Genomic DNA, 14,700 nt, shown 5'->3' with positions numbered 1-14,700 from the left:
CTCCAACTGGTTTTTGGTTATTTTTGCTGTCCGAGGGAGCTCTTGGACCCAGGCAGGTACCGGAAGGTACTGGTACCGTAACATGCAAACACAGAAAAGCCCAGAACCTTTTTGCTATGAGGCAACAGTTCAAACGCCGCCTTAACTGAATGTTATTCATTAAAAACAAACAAAAAACAAACCAACAGATACTGTATTTTTTCAAGACCACATGGAAGTGATCCTTGATGTTTTAGCGTTTAGCCTTGTGTTTAATCCCGTTTTTACTACTTTTTGTGATTTTTTGGCAGGTTTTTCTAAACAGTCCACTCATTATTTTATTGCACTCAGCTCAAGGTGTTGGAATGCCCTTAGCAGCTGGTGTGTTTATACGGTATACAGAAATATACTGTAGTTTTCTGGACATATTTTTCAGTGTCTAGCTGAGAGAATATCAATGTGCGCTGCAGAGACGTTAGCAGGTCTGACCGTGACGCTGTATTGCCATCTTTTATTGCACGTTGTAAGCAGATGCTGTACAGTAGCTGTGCAGACAAGTTATTCCTCAGTGTGACACAACAACCAGAGCAGGACCGGGACACATCCATCCAAAATTAAATTACTCCTAGTCACAACTGTATACAGTCACAATTAGTTAGCTTTATATCAAAATAAAATCCAAAAAATAAAGTCCCATGATTTCATCAAGAAGCTATGACAAGTATCTACAAGGTTACATGAGGGAAGCAGAATAACTATCAAGAAGTACGAGGACTAGTAACATGTTCCGCCTGTGCTGTGCACAGCAGGCATATAAAATGTTCATTCTTCTTGTTCATTCTCTGAATTTCGTATATACATTGACAAAACCAGGTTTTCTTTCTCTCACATGCAGTACGCTGTTGTGATAACTTCTTTATACAAGTGAATTCTCTGGTGCTCTTTTTTCAAATGTCTTTCTCTCGTGTTACGAGGCGACATCATCAGGAGTGGGTAAACAGTCTTCTCCCTCAGTGGCTGTCATGGCAACATCATAAACTATAGTATAACCCATGCTCACACTTTCTCCTCATCACACACACGCTCACACATTTGCACTCACACACACACTCAAACTGATACACTCATTAATGATATGGTACTTTTTCTAAAACTTTAAACCGGACCCTTGATACAGTACAAGACACTGACACATCAAAAATATACAGAGTGATTAAGAGGAAGCCGTTCCGGTGCATCCTATATACACAAAGTCAGTAGGAAACATAACCCCGAGACCACTTTGGTCTTAAATGTCAATCAGTCCTCAGAGGAGCGGTAAAATGTTCCTTTCCCCCCACAGTCTCTCCCCCTGTGTGAAGGCGATAGGACTCTCTGAGGTGTGGCTGCTAACTCTTTCCCATCTTGGCGATCAGCTCATCGCAGATCTTCGTCAGCTCCTCGATCTCTTTGTTCTGTAAAACAGTTTAGTACAATTCTGAGTCTTACATTTCCTCATTCATCTGGTTCTGCATCTCTTTACGCTGTAGGTAGGGAACCCTGACCAACCTTCTGCTCCAGTGTGCGCTCCAGAGAGTCCACCTTCATCTGCTCCTTCCTCAGACTGGCCTGGTGGGCGGCCTGCTCCTGCTTGGCCTTGGCCCGCACTTGAGCGATCTCAGCGTTGGCTCTGAAGACACACCAGTTCATAATCAACCTGGTGGGCTTTATAAACACGGCACTTCAAATGGAGCTGGTTGATTGTGTTCTTAGTGCACTGTGGTGTTTGCTCTTTGGGCTAAAACGGCACCATCGTTCCAAAACGAACTCGATATGAGGAGTGTGAGTCGGGACTCACTTGTCTAGTTTCTCCTCGGCGTGAATCTTCAGGGCTTGATAACGCTGCTCCTCCTTGCGGACCCTGGACAGATACTCCTGAGCACACTTCTTCAAAACATCCTCGTTCTGCACACAGAGGGAGAAATCTGTTTAATTATTAGCCATTGGGGCTGTCAAGTACATTTTTTCCGGTGACTTACAAGACCGGTCACACTGAAATCACTCATTAGCTGTGAATAATTTGTGTTCGTCACCTTGCGGAAACCCTCCAGCACATCTTTCATCTTCTCATAGCGTCGGAAGAGATCAGCAAGAGACTTCTCCACAGAGTTGAGGTCGGCCAAAGCCTGGTCCTTTTCCAGGATCAGCTGCTGGATGGTGTGGTGGGAGAGAGATTTCTCTTTCTGGTCGTCCTCTGACAGACACACAAATAGAGCGTGACTCAGACCATCGGTCTCACTAGTCTGCAGTGATGGGAACATATTTGGATAAATAAACACAGCAACAAACAAGAAGATTTCAACATGGATCTGTCGACTAGCTTATGATTTAAAGTCATACTTCACCCAAATGAAATGCCTTTAAAATTCTCACAAATAAAAGTCTTGAGCTCACAAAGAGAGATTTTCTGTCCTGCATCTTTGCATGTAGCGAATGGAGACTTACAGGTAACAGCAGCAAAACTGCCCAAAAATGTCAGTTTACAAAAACTCAATTTCATCATCAACATAATCCACATCTTCTCTATCCAGGCGTACGCTCAGTAATCCACAAACACGCCGATGGAGCTAAAAACAAACACTTTACCACCCTTCTGACTCAACCCCCAGGATTTGCTGAGGCATTCAGTTGTACCAACTCGCTCCTGCGTGGAAGCGCTGAAGCAGAAGTGTTGTCGTTAGTTTTGAGCTCAAATCAAAGTGTTTGTGGATTACTGAGCATACGGCTGGATAAAGAGGACGTGGATTAGAGCAGCTGTGTTTGAGAGTTTGTAAATGGACAGCTGGAGACAGTTTTGCCATCATTAGCCATCAATTGCAACGCAAACAGAAGTAACGTCTTTCGTGAGCTCAGGACACCGTTAAGTGAGTGCTCTTTGGATAAAGTATCGCTTTAATAGCATCTAAACTACAAAACATGAGTTTTTATTTTTTGACACGTTCGTGAAGCATGCAAACAGAAACACTGAACGATGGGAACGTTACAGTAACCCGCAGAGACAGAGCCGGTAGCTCTCAGACCCTTCAGTGTTAAAGCTCCTACAGGGTGTCGCCCCTCCCAGCTCTCACTTTCCTTTCCTGTCACAAGCTTAGATGATCAACCTGCTTAACTCGCTAATTCGACGTGACTTTCACACCCAACTACAGTGCAGAAGCACAACAAAGAGCAGATGTTGCTGTAAAGTTTGTCTGTGTGTGGACAAGCATCCAAAAACTTCGGATATGTGTAGAGGATGGGAGCTGAAGAGGAAAATCGCCTTTTCCCCAGTGAAAGAAACACAATAAACAATGTCTGAACATAGAGGATGACACACGCCAAAGAAATGGACTGTCACATATCATGAAGACGCTCCCCTCTCTGACGGACGGACGGACGGATGGAGAGATGTGACACAAAACAAGTGACGGACAAGTGCGTGTTACTCACCTGGCATGCCTGTCAGGGTTATCAAATAGAAAGGGGCAAAGATGGGAGCAGAACAGAAAAAAAAGGGACCGCGTTAAGTCAAGCTGGGAGGGCAAGGCAGGTGAGAGAGGTGAGTGTTAGACACAAGCAGAGACAGATTCTTCCTTCTGGTGCGTTAATGAGACTAGAGGATGGAGTTAGACAGCAGCAAAATCAAATTTTCAGTCAAATCTAGAAGTGGCCAAGCAGGAATAAGGCAGTGTGAACCTTTATTCAACAAAGGTGAGCAGATTCCACTTCACCAGAGGACAATGAGCCCGGATCAGAGCTAGCTCAGTAACATTCCCTGAAATCAGCAGTGATGGATTAGTGCACATCCGTCTTTCCCCAGTTTGCAAATAAATGAGTGCAGCAACAAATAGAGGCAGAGATTGTGACAGAAAATAAATTTAAAATCAAATTCATGTGCACTGGAAAGGGTTTAACAGCATGTGAGTAACGTTTGCTTCTGGTGAAAAGTTATATTTACTGTAGAACTCACCGATCATCTGAGCAATCGTCTTCTCGTACTCAGCAACGATTCTCCTACGGATGAGAAACGATGGTCAGTCGTGGAACTGCTACGGTGCTGCGTGTGTCTCAGCCAGGGCTCGTACAGGTCCTGAGCTGGGCTCCACGCAACAGTCATGATGGGGGTTCAACAAAGTCTTCTGTCAAAGGACCTTCTGTGAAACCTGGTCCAAGTCTCCCTCTTAACGCACACTCGGTCTAAACTGGGCACTGGCCAATCAGAGGGAGGGTAGGGTGGCGGCGAGGACATCTGCTCAGCCAGTACGTCCATTTCCCTCTGGATGGCCTTTAACACCCAATATGTTGCCAAACTTGCCTCAATATGGATAAACACTTGCCATCAACCTCAGTCCAAATCCATGAGAGCAGCAGAAACTGTCAGTGGCGGCACAGCTGAAGAGCGTCCAGACTGTCCAACCATGTGTCTGACAGAGCTAGCATTAATGTTAGCGGTGCTAGCCTTGCTACAGGTGGTGTGTAAAGGGAGAACATGGGGGGCGGTCGAACGTCTCAGGGTTCTTACGCTGTGCAAATCAGAAGTTTCTCTGTTGGTTTTCCTGCTTCCAATCTAAATGTGTTCCATTGCATTTGCTCGGGAAAAACAGGAATGTCCACAGGACATGTGTTTGTCTGGCTGGCGTACGAACATCAGAAGCATGCAAACAGGACCTACATGCTCATCAATATGGACGCCGCCATGTTGCTGTGACTTTAATTTGTCCGACTGATCTACATGGATCTCGACCGAGTTTCTGAGTTGGAGTTCTGACTTGAGAGGCTGTTCCACTGCACTGCTGAGTCAGAGATCAGATTTTCCAAAAGTTCCAAGTACAATGAAACGCAGCATAAGCAGGATAGCTTTACAACCACGATACGAGGCTCTTCTCCTCATAATTTGCAGGCCAAACTAAGTGATAATTATTTGATTCTATATTGTCTAGTGAACTGGAGAACATGACCGTCCTGTCCGCAGCTTGAGAAGATAGAACTGTTCCACATTTCATCTCATCTCTTAGCTTTGTACGTTTTCGCTCAATCCAACTTGACGCTCTGGCTCGCCATGATGAAACCGGTATGTTTTGGGAAAAGCAGGTTGACAGAGGTAAGAGGATTGATTAGCCGTGCCTCTCTCTTAGCCCCTCCTTATCCTAAACCCAATCAGTCAAATGAAGTAAGCCGGTTAACACTCTAACTGAGCTGCGGCCAGCTGGACCCACACCCACCACCTGCTGACGGAGAACCAGGTTGCTGCGGGTTCCTTTGTCTCCTCTAGCAGCCACTTGACAGACACAGACTGATCATGTATACGTAAAAATAAAGGAACCCTTAGGTTGAGGGTGCAGTTTACGGTTTTTATGCAGAATCTTGGTGTCTGAGAGCCATTAACCCTTTACTCCTCAGCCGGTTTATCTTTAACGTTAAACATTTGTGCTGGTGATCGCTGGACTTCCTTAACTGGCTCATAACGCTGCAGTTGATCATGATTGACAGGTGAAAGGCTGATAATGGGCGGCGTCAGATGCGACAGGCGTTAAATCTGTGCTGTCAATGATGAGGTCATACATCTTACCTCATCTCCACCACTTCCTGTCGGCTCTCCTCATATTTCCTCTGCCACTCCAGCACCTCCTTCTCTTTAGTCACGATCTGAGGAGGGCAGCATGTTGTTAGATAAAGTGTCCTAACATTTGCAGCTGACACAAGGGTGTGTAAAAAGAAACATTTTGGGGGGGGCACCTCTTCTCTTGCGATCCCCAGCGAGTGGTCCAGTTCTCTGGGGAGATGAGGACTCTCCCCGTCGATGTAGCTGCTTGCGGTCCTGGCGTACAGGGAGTTCTTGGTCACAGCACTCTCTACTGGAGAAGTCACGTCTCTGTGCTGCTTCCCGTAACCAAAGGAGAGGAGCGAGAGGAAAGGAAGCATAGCCAGTTATCACAAACACCCTCACACACATGCACGAACACACACACACATTCACACACACACACACTCACACGGATATTCTCAACAGGATTCCTGAACCAAAGCACGAAGCAGCATCAAACAATATCAAAATATGTAAATGATGCAGGCTAGTGATGCTCCTGAAGACTTAGTCAGCTGCCATATGATTGGATGAAACAGTCTTCATAGCCGAGTGATTGGCTGATGCTGCCCCCAGCTGAGCGCTGGCGATCACAACGCTCAGTAGCTTGATTGTGATTGGCTCCAGGCAGGGCGAAGGGCAATGAGGGCAGCGCATCAAATACAGGAGAGGAGGGACAGGGCTAGCAGACTGGTAGCAGGGGGAACATGTTAGTCTCATGTTAGAGCACATTACAATATGGCAGCACCAGGATCTCGACCGTATCGTCTCCTCAAATGTTGTCCAGAGAGACGTAGAAGGTGGCGTTGTAAACCGAGAGACAACTACAGCTGACAGCAACAAAGATCCAACAACAGTGACTCACAACACAATCGTGTCAAAAAGTGCAAAAACAATATTTGGTCAGGAACCTCTGTGGCCCCCTGAAGCTCAGCTCTAGAGGGATTTAGCCGACCCATTCAGACGGATTACAGGAGGATTTGATGAAATGGTGGGGGGCTCACAGGGGACTTGATGCATTAAAGCAATACTTCCCCCCCAAAAAGTGTATTCTGCCTTTCAAGTGCTCTCACACAGGTGAGCTTGAGCTTTGGGCTTCCTGCATCACTTCTTCGTGAACCAGTCATGTAAAAATGGCAACTTAATATGAACAGAAAATGAGACACTAAACACTGAAGACAACAGTCAAACCAGAGGTATTCAGCATTAGTAGGTGGAGCTATAGATTTCTCCTCAAACTACAGATACTGGATTAACTGCAATACCCACAATCCAGGCAGATGTACTTACACAGACCAGGTACAGCTATGGAGACGCCACAAAGCTACATAGTGGGGGGCCGAGGTCGTGTCAGGGGTCTACAGGAGCCAGAGTCAGCCCATCCTGCTGCTATTGAGACAGTTTGAGCTGAGCTGGCAACAGAAACAACCACTGGGGAGCTAAAGTGGTAACATTTAGCTTTAATTTTCAATCTTTTTAAATTTTTTACATTTTCAATTAAATTACAGGTCAGAAAAGCTAAAAATTCATGTTACAACAGATGTTAGTGCTCTGCTTCAGAGGATTCCTCTGGATTCATGAACTTGACAATAATTTAATATGAGGCGTTACTAACTAATATAATGATTGATAATCTCCATATTACCAGTTAAATCCAAGACTCTGCTAACCTGCGTGTGTATTTAGGGATGTAGTATGATGGGGCGTGTTTGATGGTCTCGCTGCTGGTTCTGCCTGGTGTTGATTTGTGGATGTTTGTCATCTCATACGTTATAATTGAAGTTTTCAGAGCCATCAGTCAGCACTTGAACCTCGCAGTGATTGTTTCATTTCAAATCTAATCTGCTGACACAGAGAGAGAGAGCCAAGCGAATAAATAGGTCACTGTAAAATATTCAAGCTGCAGGGTCACAGGTCACAGGGCTGAAACGGCAGCTACTCTTACTCTGAGTAAAGGAGAACCGTTGATGTTCCACCGCCGAGTGCTGGGTTTCTTAAGGCGCAGCTGTGAATTGTGTGGGACAATTGCATGAGACAGAGGACAGATAGAAAGACGAGAAGCACCTTTACCTGCTGACCTTTAACCCCCCCACCCCCACCCCAACACCACCTCAACAGGTCACTCTTCTTATATTCACTTATGTGCGCTACAACCCGAAAGTTCGACCCTGAACTCCAAGCAAACTGACACCTGCCTGATGGAGCTGGTAGTTAGTGATTTTAGTTCAGGTACAGGACCCAGTCAGAACACAAGAATGGGACTGGGACCGACTGTCTCAGCTGCCAGTGAGAGAAACTCCCAGTCACATTCATGTTCATGTAATCGTCTCAGGAACAGGCAACATGCACAGTAGAGGCGGGGGGGCTCAGACGGCACAGTACACCTGCTGCTAGTGGGGGTGAAGCCATGTTAGAGATCTCACATGAGGTGACTGGCGTGGTGACAGGGCTGACGATGCGGCGGTGCAGTCACCATGTTGGGAAGGCCAGTCACAATGTTTCAGGGAGGGACAGGCAGGCTGAGGAATACTCATGCACACACACACACTACAGTCGCCTGGACACACACCTGCGGTGTCTGTTGAAATGCATCCTCTCAGGTTAGAGTATTCACACACACACACACGCACACGCACAAACGTAGAGTGGGTGCAGGCTACATCAGCGGAGTACCTGGGGGCTTACAGTGGAGAGGGAGGGGCACTGAGAGATGTTTTTGGCTACTTGCAGAGCCTCTATCCTCAGGGCAGCAAGCACCAGCTCCTCCTGGGCCGCACAAATAGGGGGAGGGGGGATGGGGGTCGACCAATATGGGGGAGGGGGTTGCGGCCCAAGGATGAGAGAGCAAAGGAAAAGCATATAGAAACTTCAGTTGATCTCTCTCTCTCTCGCTCTCTCTCTCACACACACACACACACACACACACACACACACACACACACACACACACACACGCTGCTGTCTAGATAAGAGGGACAAGTGGAAAGGAAGAGAGACACTCAGAGCCACAGGTTCGGGCCACGGGGGGCCACAGAGCCAGTGAGGAGTAACAAGAGGGGTCATGTGTGGTTTGTCAACACACCTGTAGCTTTTGGGCGAATGCAGTGGGGTCGGTCTCAGCGAGGTCAGGCTCCAGGTACTGCACGGGGTCGTCACACTCAGACAGCCTGTCTAACAGGGGCATGGCCAGGGCTGGAGCAGGGGCCTCCACAGGGCCCGGGCTAGGGGGCTACAGGGGCACCAGGAGGGGTAAGCAGAGGGCGGGGGTGGGGGGCAGGGTCAGCAGGGCAAAGCAAGCGCTGAGTGAGTGGCGGTACTGGGGACTGAGTCACTGAGCTCAAGCGGGGGATTTAATGTGGTTGTCTGGCTGTTCGTTATCAGACTTTCACGAGTCAGAGACATTCTACATGTTACAAAACAAAAACTGACAGTTTCACGTAAAATGATGATGAAAAGACATAAGATGAATGTGATTTAAAATAAAATGAACACGCTGAGCTTGCTACCTCCTTCGGCGGGGCTCTGTGACTCACCTGCTCGTCCCTCTCGATGCTCTGGGTTCGGCTGAGAGCCTCGCTCTCCCTCTTCCTGCCCTTTTCCCCGGCAGAACCCTCGGGACCGGGCCGTGAACTCAGCACCGGAGTCTTCATGCCCGCTGTTATCTGGGCCTCCATCTCCTCGAAGCTCCTGGAGAGAAAGACCGTGGAGGGTTAACGGACCACATCGCTGCAGTGGTCCACACTGGACGACCAGTAAAGGACTGGGAATAGAACTGTAAAGAGAATGTTCGTGTGGAGTAAAATAATCACCGGAGGCCTGGACTCACCATAGAGAGGGACGGTATTTGAGGCTTCGAGTTCTATAACTCGTTGAACAAGTTAAACACAAATTAAATTGGTGGAATGAGTTCTATCTTGTGGTCTCAAGATGATATTATAAAGTCCTCTCTATGGCCACTCCAGGGTTCCGTAGTAATCAGGTGACTGTAGGTACTGCAGCAGTGTGGTAGAGTGTGGTACCCTGTGCAGGGCGAGCTGGGCTCAGATCCACGTGCACATGTGTTCTTGGTTAAGGAGTCAGATACCGAGTCCAACTTCAGGTACAGCGAGGGCTTGGTCATGGCGAGAGGCTGCACACAGATCCCAGGATAAAACACAAACTTGCTGAGTCTGAATGAATCTTTCTGTTTGGTGTTGATGCAGAAGAAGAATGTTTTAAAGGTGACACACTCAAGCAGAATCTCATGAGTTGGTACTCACGGGTGAGGACGAGCCGATCTTCTCCATGTACTCAATTTCATAGTCTTGCACTGTCACACAAAGACACAACAGAAATGGAGAGATGTTTCAGGCGGCGTGTTCTGCCCTGGACTGACGGGGCTGTTCTCTATCTCATCCCTGACCCAGATGAGTTGAGCCAAACCGCCTCTGGGAGGAGGTGGCTCCACTGTGGGTGAAAGGGTAGTGGAGAACTGGGCCAACTGGTTTATTTCAGTGCCACAACAAAAATCAATGAAGAGAGAACTTGCTGATTGTTATATACCAGAGTCCATTCCAAAATGAGCTGAGACAGGCGGTCAGACAGGTAGGCCTCACCTGCGGTCTGAAGAGGAAGGCTGTTCTCATTGACAAAGGATGTGAGGTCAGACGGGTGAGGGAAGTCTTGCTGGTCGGAATCGGCATCCATGTCATGCAATGCCGCCCACTTTTGACTGGTGGAGGAGGCCAGCTTCTCCTCATCGGTGGCGTGGTCGTCCTGCGGACGGAGGGAGGAAGGTTCATCGGCAGATTCCTGCAACACCAAGGGAAAGAATCAGAGAGGCGGGAGACAGAGCCGAGGGGAGGGACGATGCACAGATGGGGACAAGACGCTGCGTACCTGGGATTGGGACTTCTTTGGTGACCTCTTCACTCTGAAAGTGTTACTGAACAAATGAAAACAATCGTCAGGTATTCAGAGCCACACCCTCACTACACCCTGCCAAAAATAAATGTGGTACAGTGAAGGTGTGTATCGTCTGTCAGGGTCATCAAGGTGCATAAAATGACAACATAATTTGCACGTCTAATTACGTACTTTAACTGGCTTCGATGAACAGTGAAATGTTTCCTAACTCAAGAGGTCACGAGACAAAGTAGATGAGAGCAATGGTTTTTAATTTGCCACGCGGTACGACGGTAGCACAGCTCTGAGATGTGGACGTGTTTGTTAATGCAGTCTGTTAGTCAGGAGGACACTGATGGGACGGCCCGTGACTCAACTGCCGGGACGTTGTTGCTTCAGTCGCCTCGGGTTTTAATTAGGTCCTGCATTCAAATATATCAACTTCCAGGTTTTACCACCTATTTTTCAACAAGGTGAAGTTAAAATATGATATATTTCATATCCAGGCTGATGTTGATTTCTAGCTAAAAAAAATTTTTTTGTTGCACGCTGTCATATTTAAATTTTGATCTCTCTATAATTGACAGTGTCTGACAATCACCACAGGAGGGAGCACTCGCCGTGTTACACACTGTCAGGCGGGACTGACTCTGCCTAGCAGGGTGTTGGCTGCCAGAAACCTTTTTTGCTCCGGAGCAGACGAACTTTCGTTTTAGAAAAACTGCTGAGGGGAAACTAACAGATTTACAGTTTAAAGACGAAACCCGACAACCTTGATGACACATCTCAGTCAGCAGTTATCAAGGGTTGTTTGACTGGATAAATATAATGATTATTTACATACATAACACTTTGGTTAAACAGGATTAAAACAGTTAATACTGAGATTGTTTGAGGGCGTTCACAAGCGGTTGTGATGTTTCTGTTAATAAGAGGGGGGCGGGACAACTATCAGCAGGGCAACATGCTGGTTTACAGGGAGACACGTGACGTTAAGGGTCAAAAAGGGTGGGCAGTTGCGTTGTCCCTGTACTTACAACAGACAACATAGAGAGGACACACCCCTGGACTTCCTGTGACTGAGAACATGAGAATACACAGACACAGGTGACAGAGAGACAGACACTGGCATAATCAACAGGCAGGACACGTTCAAGGACAGACCAGCCTCTGAACACACACTGACAAAGACGCAGACATTCCTACACTCAGACACAAGGTTCCACCGCAGGTGCAAGGTCAAAGTGTCGCGATGAACTTACGATTTGATGGGAGTTTTCTTCTTTTTGGCGGGCTTGTTCAGGTTTTGGTCTCCTAGCTCCCCGATGTTATCATTTTCAATGTCACAGTCGTTGGATGACAAGTCAAAGGTGGCAGAGGCCTTCGGGGGGGAGTTGGCCATCTTGGTGGATGATTTAAAAGGGTCTATGGTGTCATTGAAGTTATCAGAGTCAAAGTTATACGAAGGCCTAGACAGTTTGGGAGAGTTGGCGATGCCCGTCTTTGATGAAAAAGGATTGAAATTTGGATCGTCCCACTTATCCGGTTCATAGTTGTAGGACCCTTTGGTGACACAGATGTCCTCTTCGTTGCCATTGTGGGCTGCGGGAGGGATGTTGTCCAGCTGCTCAGGCTGCGCTGGGGGGGCCTTCTTCAGCCCCAGCTTTGGTTTCCTCAGAGGCATCTTGGCGCCAGGCTTCTTGCCCAGTTTCTTGGGTGGGGGAGAGGCCTGGTGGGACGCCTCACCGTTCTCCTCGGCGTAGTCGAACTCCAGCCTTACTGACTGACGTTTGGGTAGGATGGGTTGCTCCTCTGGGTTGGTGATTGGCTGTTCAGGAGGTGCTGTGGGAGTGGGTTGATACTGTTTCACGGCAGGGACCGGCGGACCGTCTGGCAGAGGAGCAATGGGGGCACCCACAGGACCTTTACGACCCAGGACAGGGGAATTGGCAATTTTACTACCTCCTGTCTTGAAAGGGTCAATGTTTTCAAAATTATCTGGATCCCATTGGTAGGAGGCACAGGAAGGGATGGGAGACTCGTCCTTGCCAGCTGGACTACCAGGAAGAGGGATCTCCTCCTGGCACAAAGGTAAGGCTGAGACAGCAGGACTCTCCTCTTGTCTGGTATGATTGGTCTCCTCAGGCAGAGGAGGAGGAGTCTCCACACGGGCCTTCCTGGTACGTCGGAGGGTTCCTCCAGGGCTGGGGGTCGCAGAGCCCCCCTCTGTGTCCTCCTGTGCCTGGAGAGGGCTGGCAGTTGGTGGCTTTGCTCGTTTACTGATCTCTGGGGTGCTGCTAGCAGAAGCTGACCTTGGACTCTCAGGGTTGGAGTTCTGTCTGAGGAGGGGCTTCTTCTTCACAGATCCAGGACGGACTTTTTTGGTCCTGCGGAGAGTTCCTGGGGCACTCTCGGTGCCTACGCTGAAGGATTCCGAATGTGGACGGAAGCCACTTGTTGTAGCTCCATCCACCACACCAGAACCATCTAGATCTTCCCCCTGAAGGCTGACTGAACGGGTCAGAGTGTGACTTGAGTCTGGAGCAAAAAGGTCAAAGTTGTATGTGCCACTGGCTGCGATGGGCTTGTTCTCATCAAAAATGATGGGCGAGGAACATTTGGGTGAATCAGCCGAGGTCACGTCAGACGCAGGATCCCTGGCTGATGTGTCTGCTCCTGCCAAAGACAAGGAATGCACGGGGTTAAATTCATTAAAGGAGAAATCAAACCAGCTTTAAAAAACTGAATTGAAATCAGGATGATTGACTGGTTTGTGAGCGCAGGTGGTGCCGATGTGACCAAACCTGCATGGAGATAAAAGCTGCAGGTGGCAAATGTGTGCCGGAAATAGTCCAATTAAGTTGGACATCCATGGAAAACAGAGAGAGACAAGCCAGTGAAGAGGTTTGTCTCAGTTACAGTGTCTCTCCACTAGGGGGTACAATTCACCTGGTCTTTCTCTGCCTTGCTCATTCAAATTTCTGTCTCTGGGCATCTGAATACCAGAGCTCAGCACATGTCAAGGACTCATTCTTCTCCTGTACCTTTGTCATCAGATGGTGGTGCCTGGGTCTGGGGGTCTGTAGGGGATGCAGCCTTCACTGGCGTCGTGGATTCAGGGGTCTCGAATGCTCCATCAGAGTCTGAACTCCTAAAAAAAATTTAAAAAAATAAAAATAAGAGCACACGAAGTGAAGGCTGATAAGACTCAGTCAGATTGCAAAGTTATTAGATTGTAATTTGGCCACTTTCACCAGTAACCTCTGTCATTTCTGATCCACAGCAGGAGAAGTTGATGTCAGCTTTATTTCTTGGTCGTTCATAAAATAAGACATCCTATGTTGGTTCCCATGGTAACCAAAGCTGTCTGTGCTCTGTGTAGGGGTCAGTCAGACAGGTCACTGATCTGATACTGATTCCAAGGTGACAAAAACATGTTCTCACATCCTGACACAAAACATGAGCCCCCTAATGATGAGACAAGAGCCCACATTCACACACTCCAGCCCCGAGCCCTGGGCCTGAGCCCTGGAGTACTGGTGATCAGCCACTGATTTCACTCCAGCTACAATGACTTCTATGACTGTAGCAGGATAATTGACGTCACACGAGGGAAAATTCACCTTCAAACGCAAGCGCTGAGTTTTCTAGCCAGCAGGTGTGAATCTTTCCTTTAGGAAAATACACAGAGGATGAAATAGGAAAGCTGTTATTTTTTATGGTGGGAGAGAAAAACACCCCAGGCGAGAGTGTTTCTGTTTATGGCCAGAAACGAAAATGCTGAATCTGCAATGAGGTGACAGATAACGGCACATCTGAGACAGAAAAAACCTCCAGCCGCACAGCAACCAACCACACGCCCACCTCGAGATCTGAAGACGGAGCCGTGAAAGAGACAATGGTGAACTGAGGGGGATAAAAAAAACACGAGATGACTGATCACAACACACACACACACACACACACACACACACACACACACACACACACACACACACACACACACACACACACACACACACACACACACACACACACCATATGTTCAGAAGCAACACACAACCTGACTCTTTATCAATGATGCCGCCGGCCCTCGCGGCTCGTCCTGTCTCACCTCTGTCTGACCGGCTCCCCGGCAGTCTTGATCATAGTGTCATGGCGTGAGCTCCAGGAGAGACGCCGAAGGAGCCCCAGAGCTGGATCGGAGTCTGGACTGTCTGCGGCCCCTCCCAGCAACG

The 14,700-nt window shown here is 48.0% G+C and overlaps 1 protein-coding gene across 2 annotated transcripts in view; it reads right to left on the bottom strand.

The window, feature by feature from the left end:
* Nucleotides 1-470: 470 nt before the first annotated feature.
* Nucleotides 471-14,700, bottom strand: part of tacc2 (transforming, acidic coiled-coil containing protein 2) — a 46,111-nt gene continuing 31,881 nt past the window's right edge. For both annotated transcript variants that reach the window (XM_086179611.1, XM_086179612.1), the window contains 16 exons: nt 13,507-13,613; nt 11,725-13,138; nt 11,500-11,541; nt 10,457-10,502; nt 10,174-10,369; nt 9,838-9,887; nt 9,598-9,707; nt 9,112-9,265; nt 8,661-8,807; nt 5,731-5,871; nt 5,564-5,640; nt 3,965-4,008; nt 2,052-2,212; nt 1,817-1,923; nt 1,528-1,648; nt 471-1,433 (listed from right to left, as the gene is read on the bottom strand). In XM_086179611.1, the coding sequence (XP_086035737.1) occupies nt 1,368-1,433; nt 1,528-1,648; nt 1,817-1,923; nt 2,052-2,212; nt 3,965-4,008; nt 5,564-5,640; nt 5,731-5,871; nt 8,661-8,807; nt 9,112-9,265; nt 9,598-9,707; nt 9,838-9,887; nt 10,174-10,369; nt 10,457-10,502; nt 11,500-11,541; nt 11,725-13,138; nt 13,507-13,613 (2,983 nt within the window). In that variant the 3' untranslated portion in view covers nt 471-1,367. The remainder of the gene's footprint in view (nt 1,434-1,527; nt 1,649-1,816; nt 1,924-2,051; nt 2,213-3,964; nt 4,009-5,563; nt 5,641-5,730; nt 5,872-8,660; nt 8,808-9,111; nt 9,266-9,597; nt 9,708-9,837; nt 9,888-10,173; nt 10,370-10,456; nt 10,503-11,499; nt 11,542-11,724; nt 13,139-13,506; nt 13,614-14,700) is intronic.

This window comes from Aulostomus chinensis, chromosome 16 (assembly GCF_037954235.1).
Source record: "Aulostomus chinensis isolate RoL2024-O1b breed Wild chromosome 16, RoL_Achi_v1.0, whole genome shotgun sequence".
NCBI lineage: Eukaryota > Metazoa > Chordata > Actinopteri > Syngnathiformes > Aulostomidae > Aulostomus > Aulostomus chinensis.
This window is presented reverse-complemented; position numbering and strand designations above follow the sequence as displayed.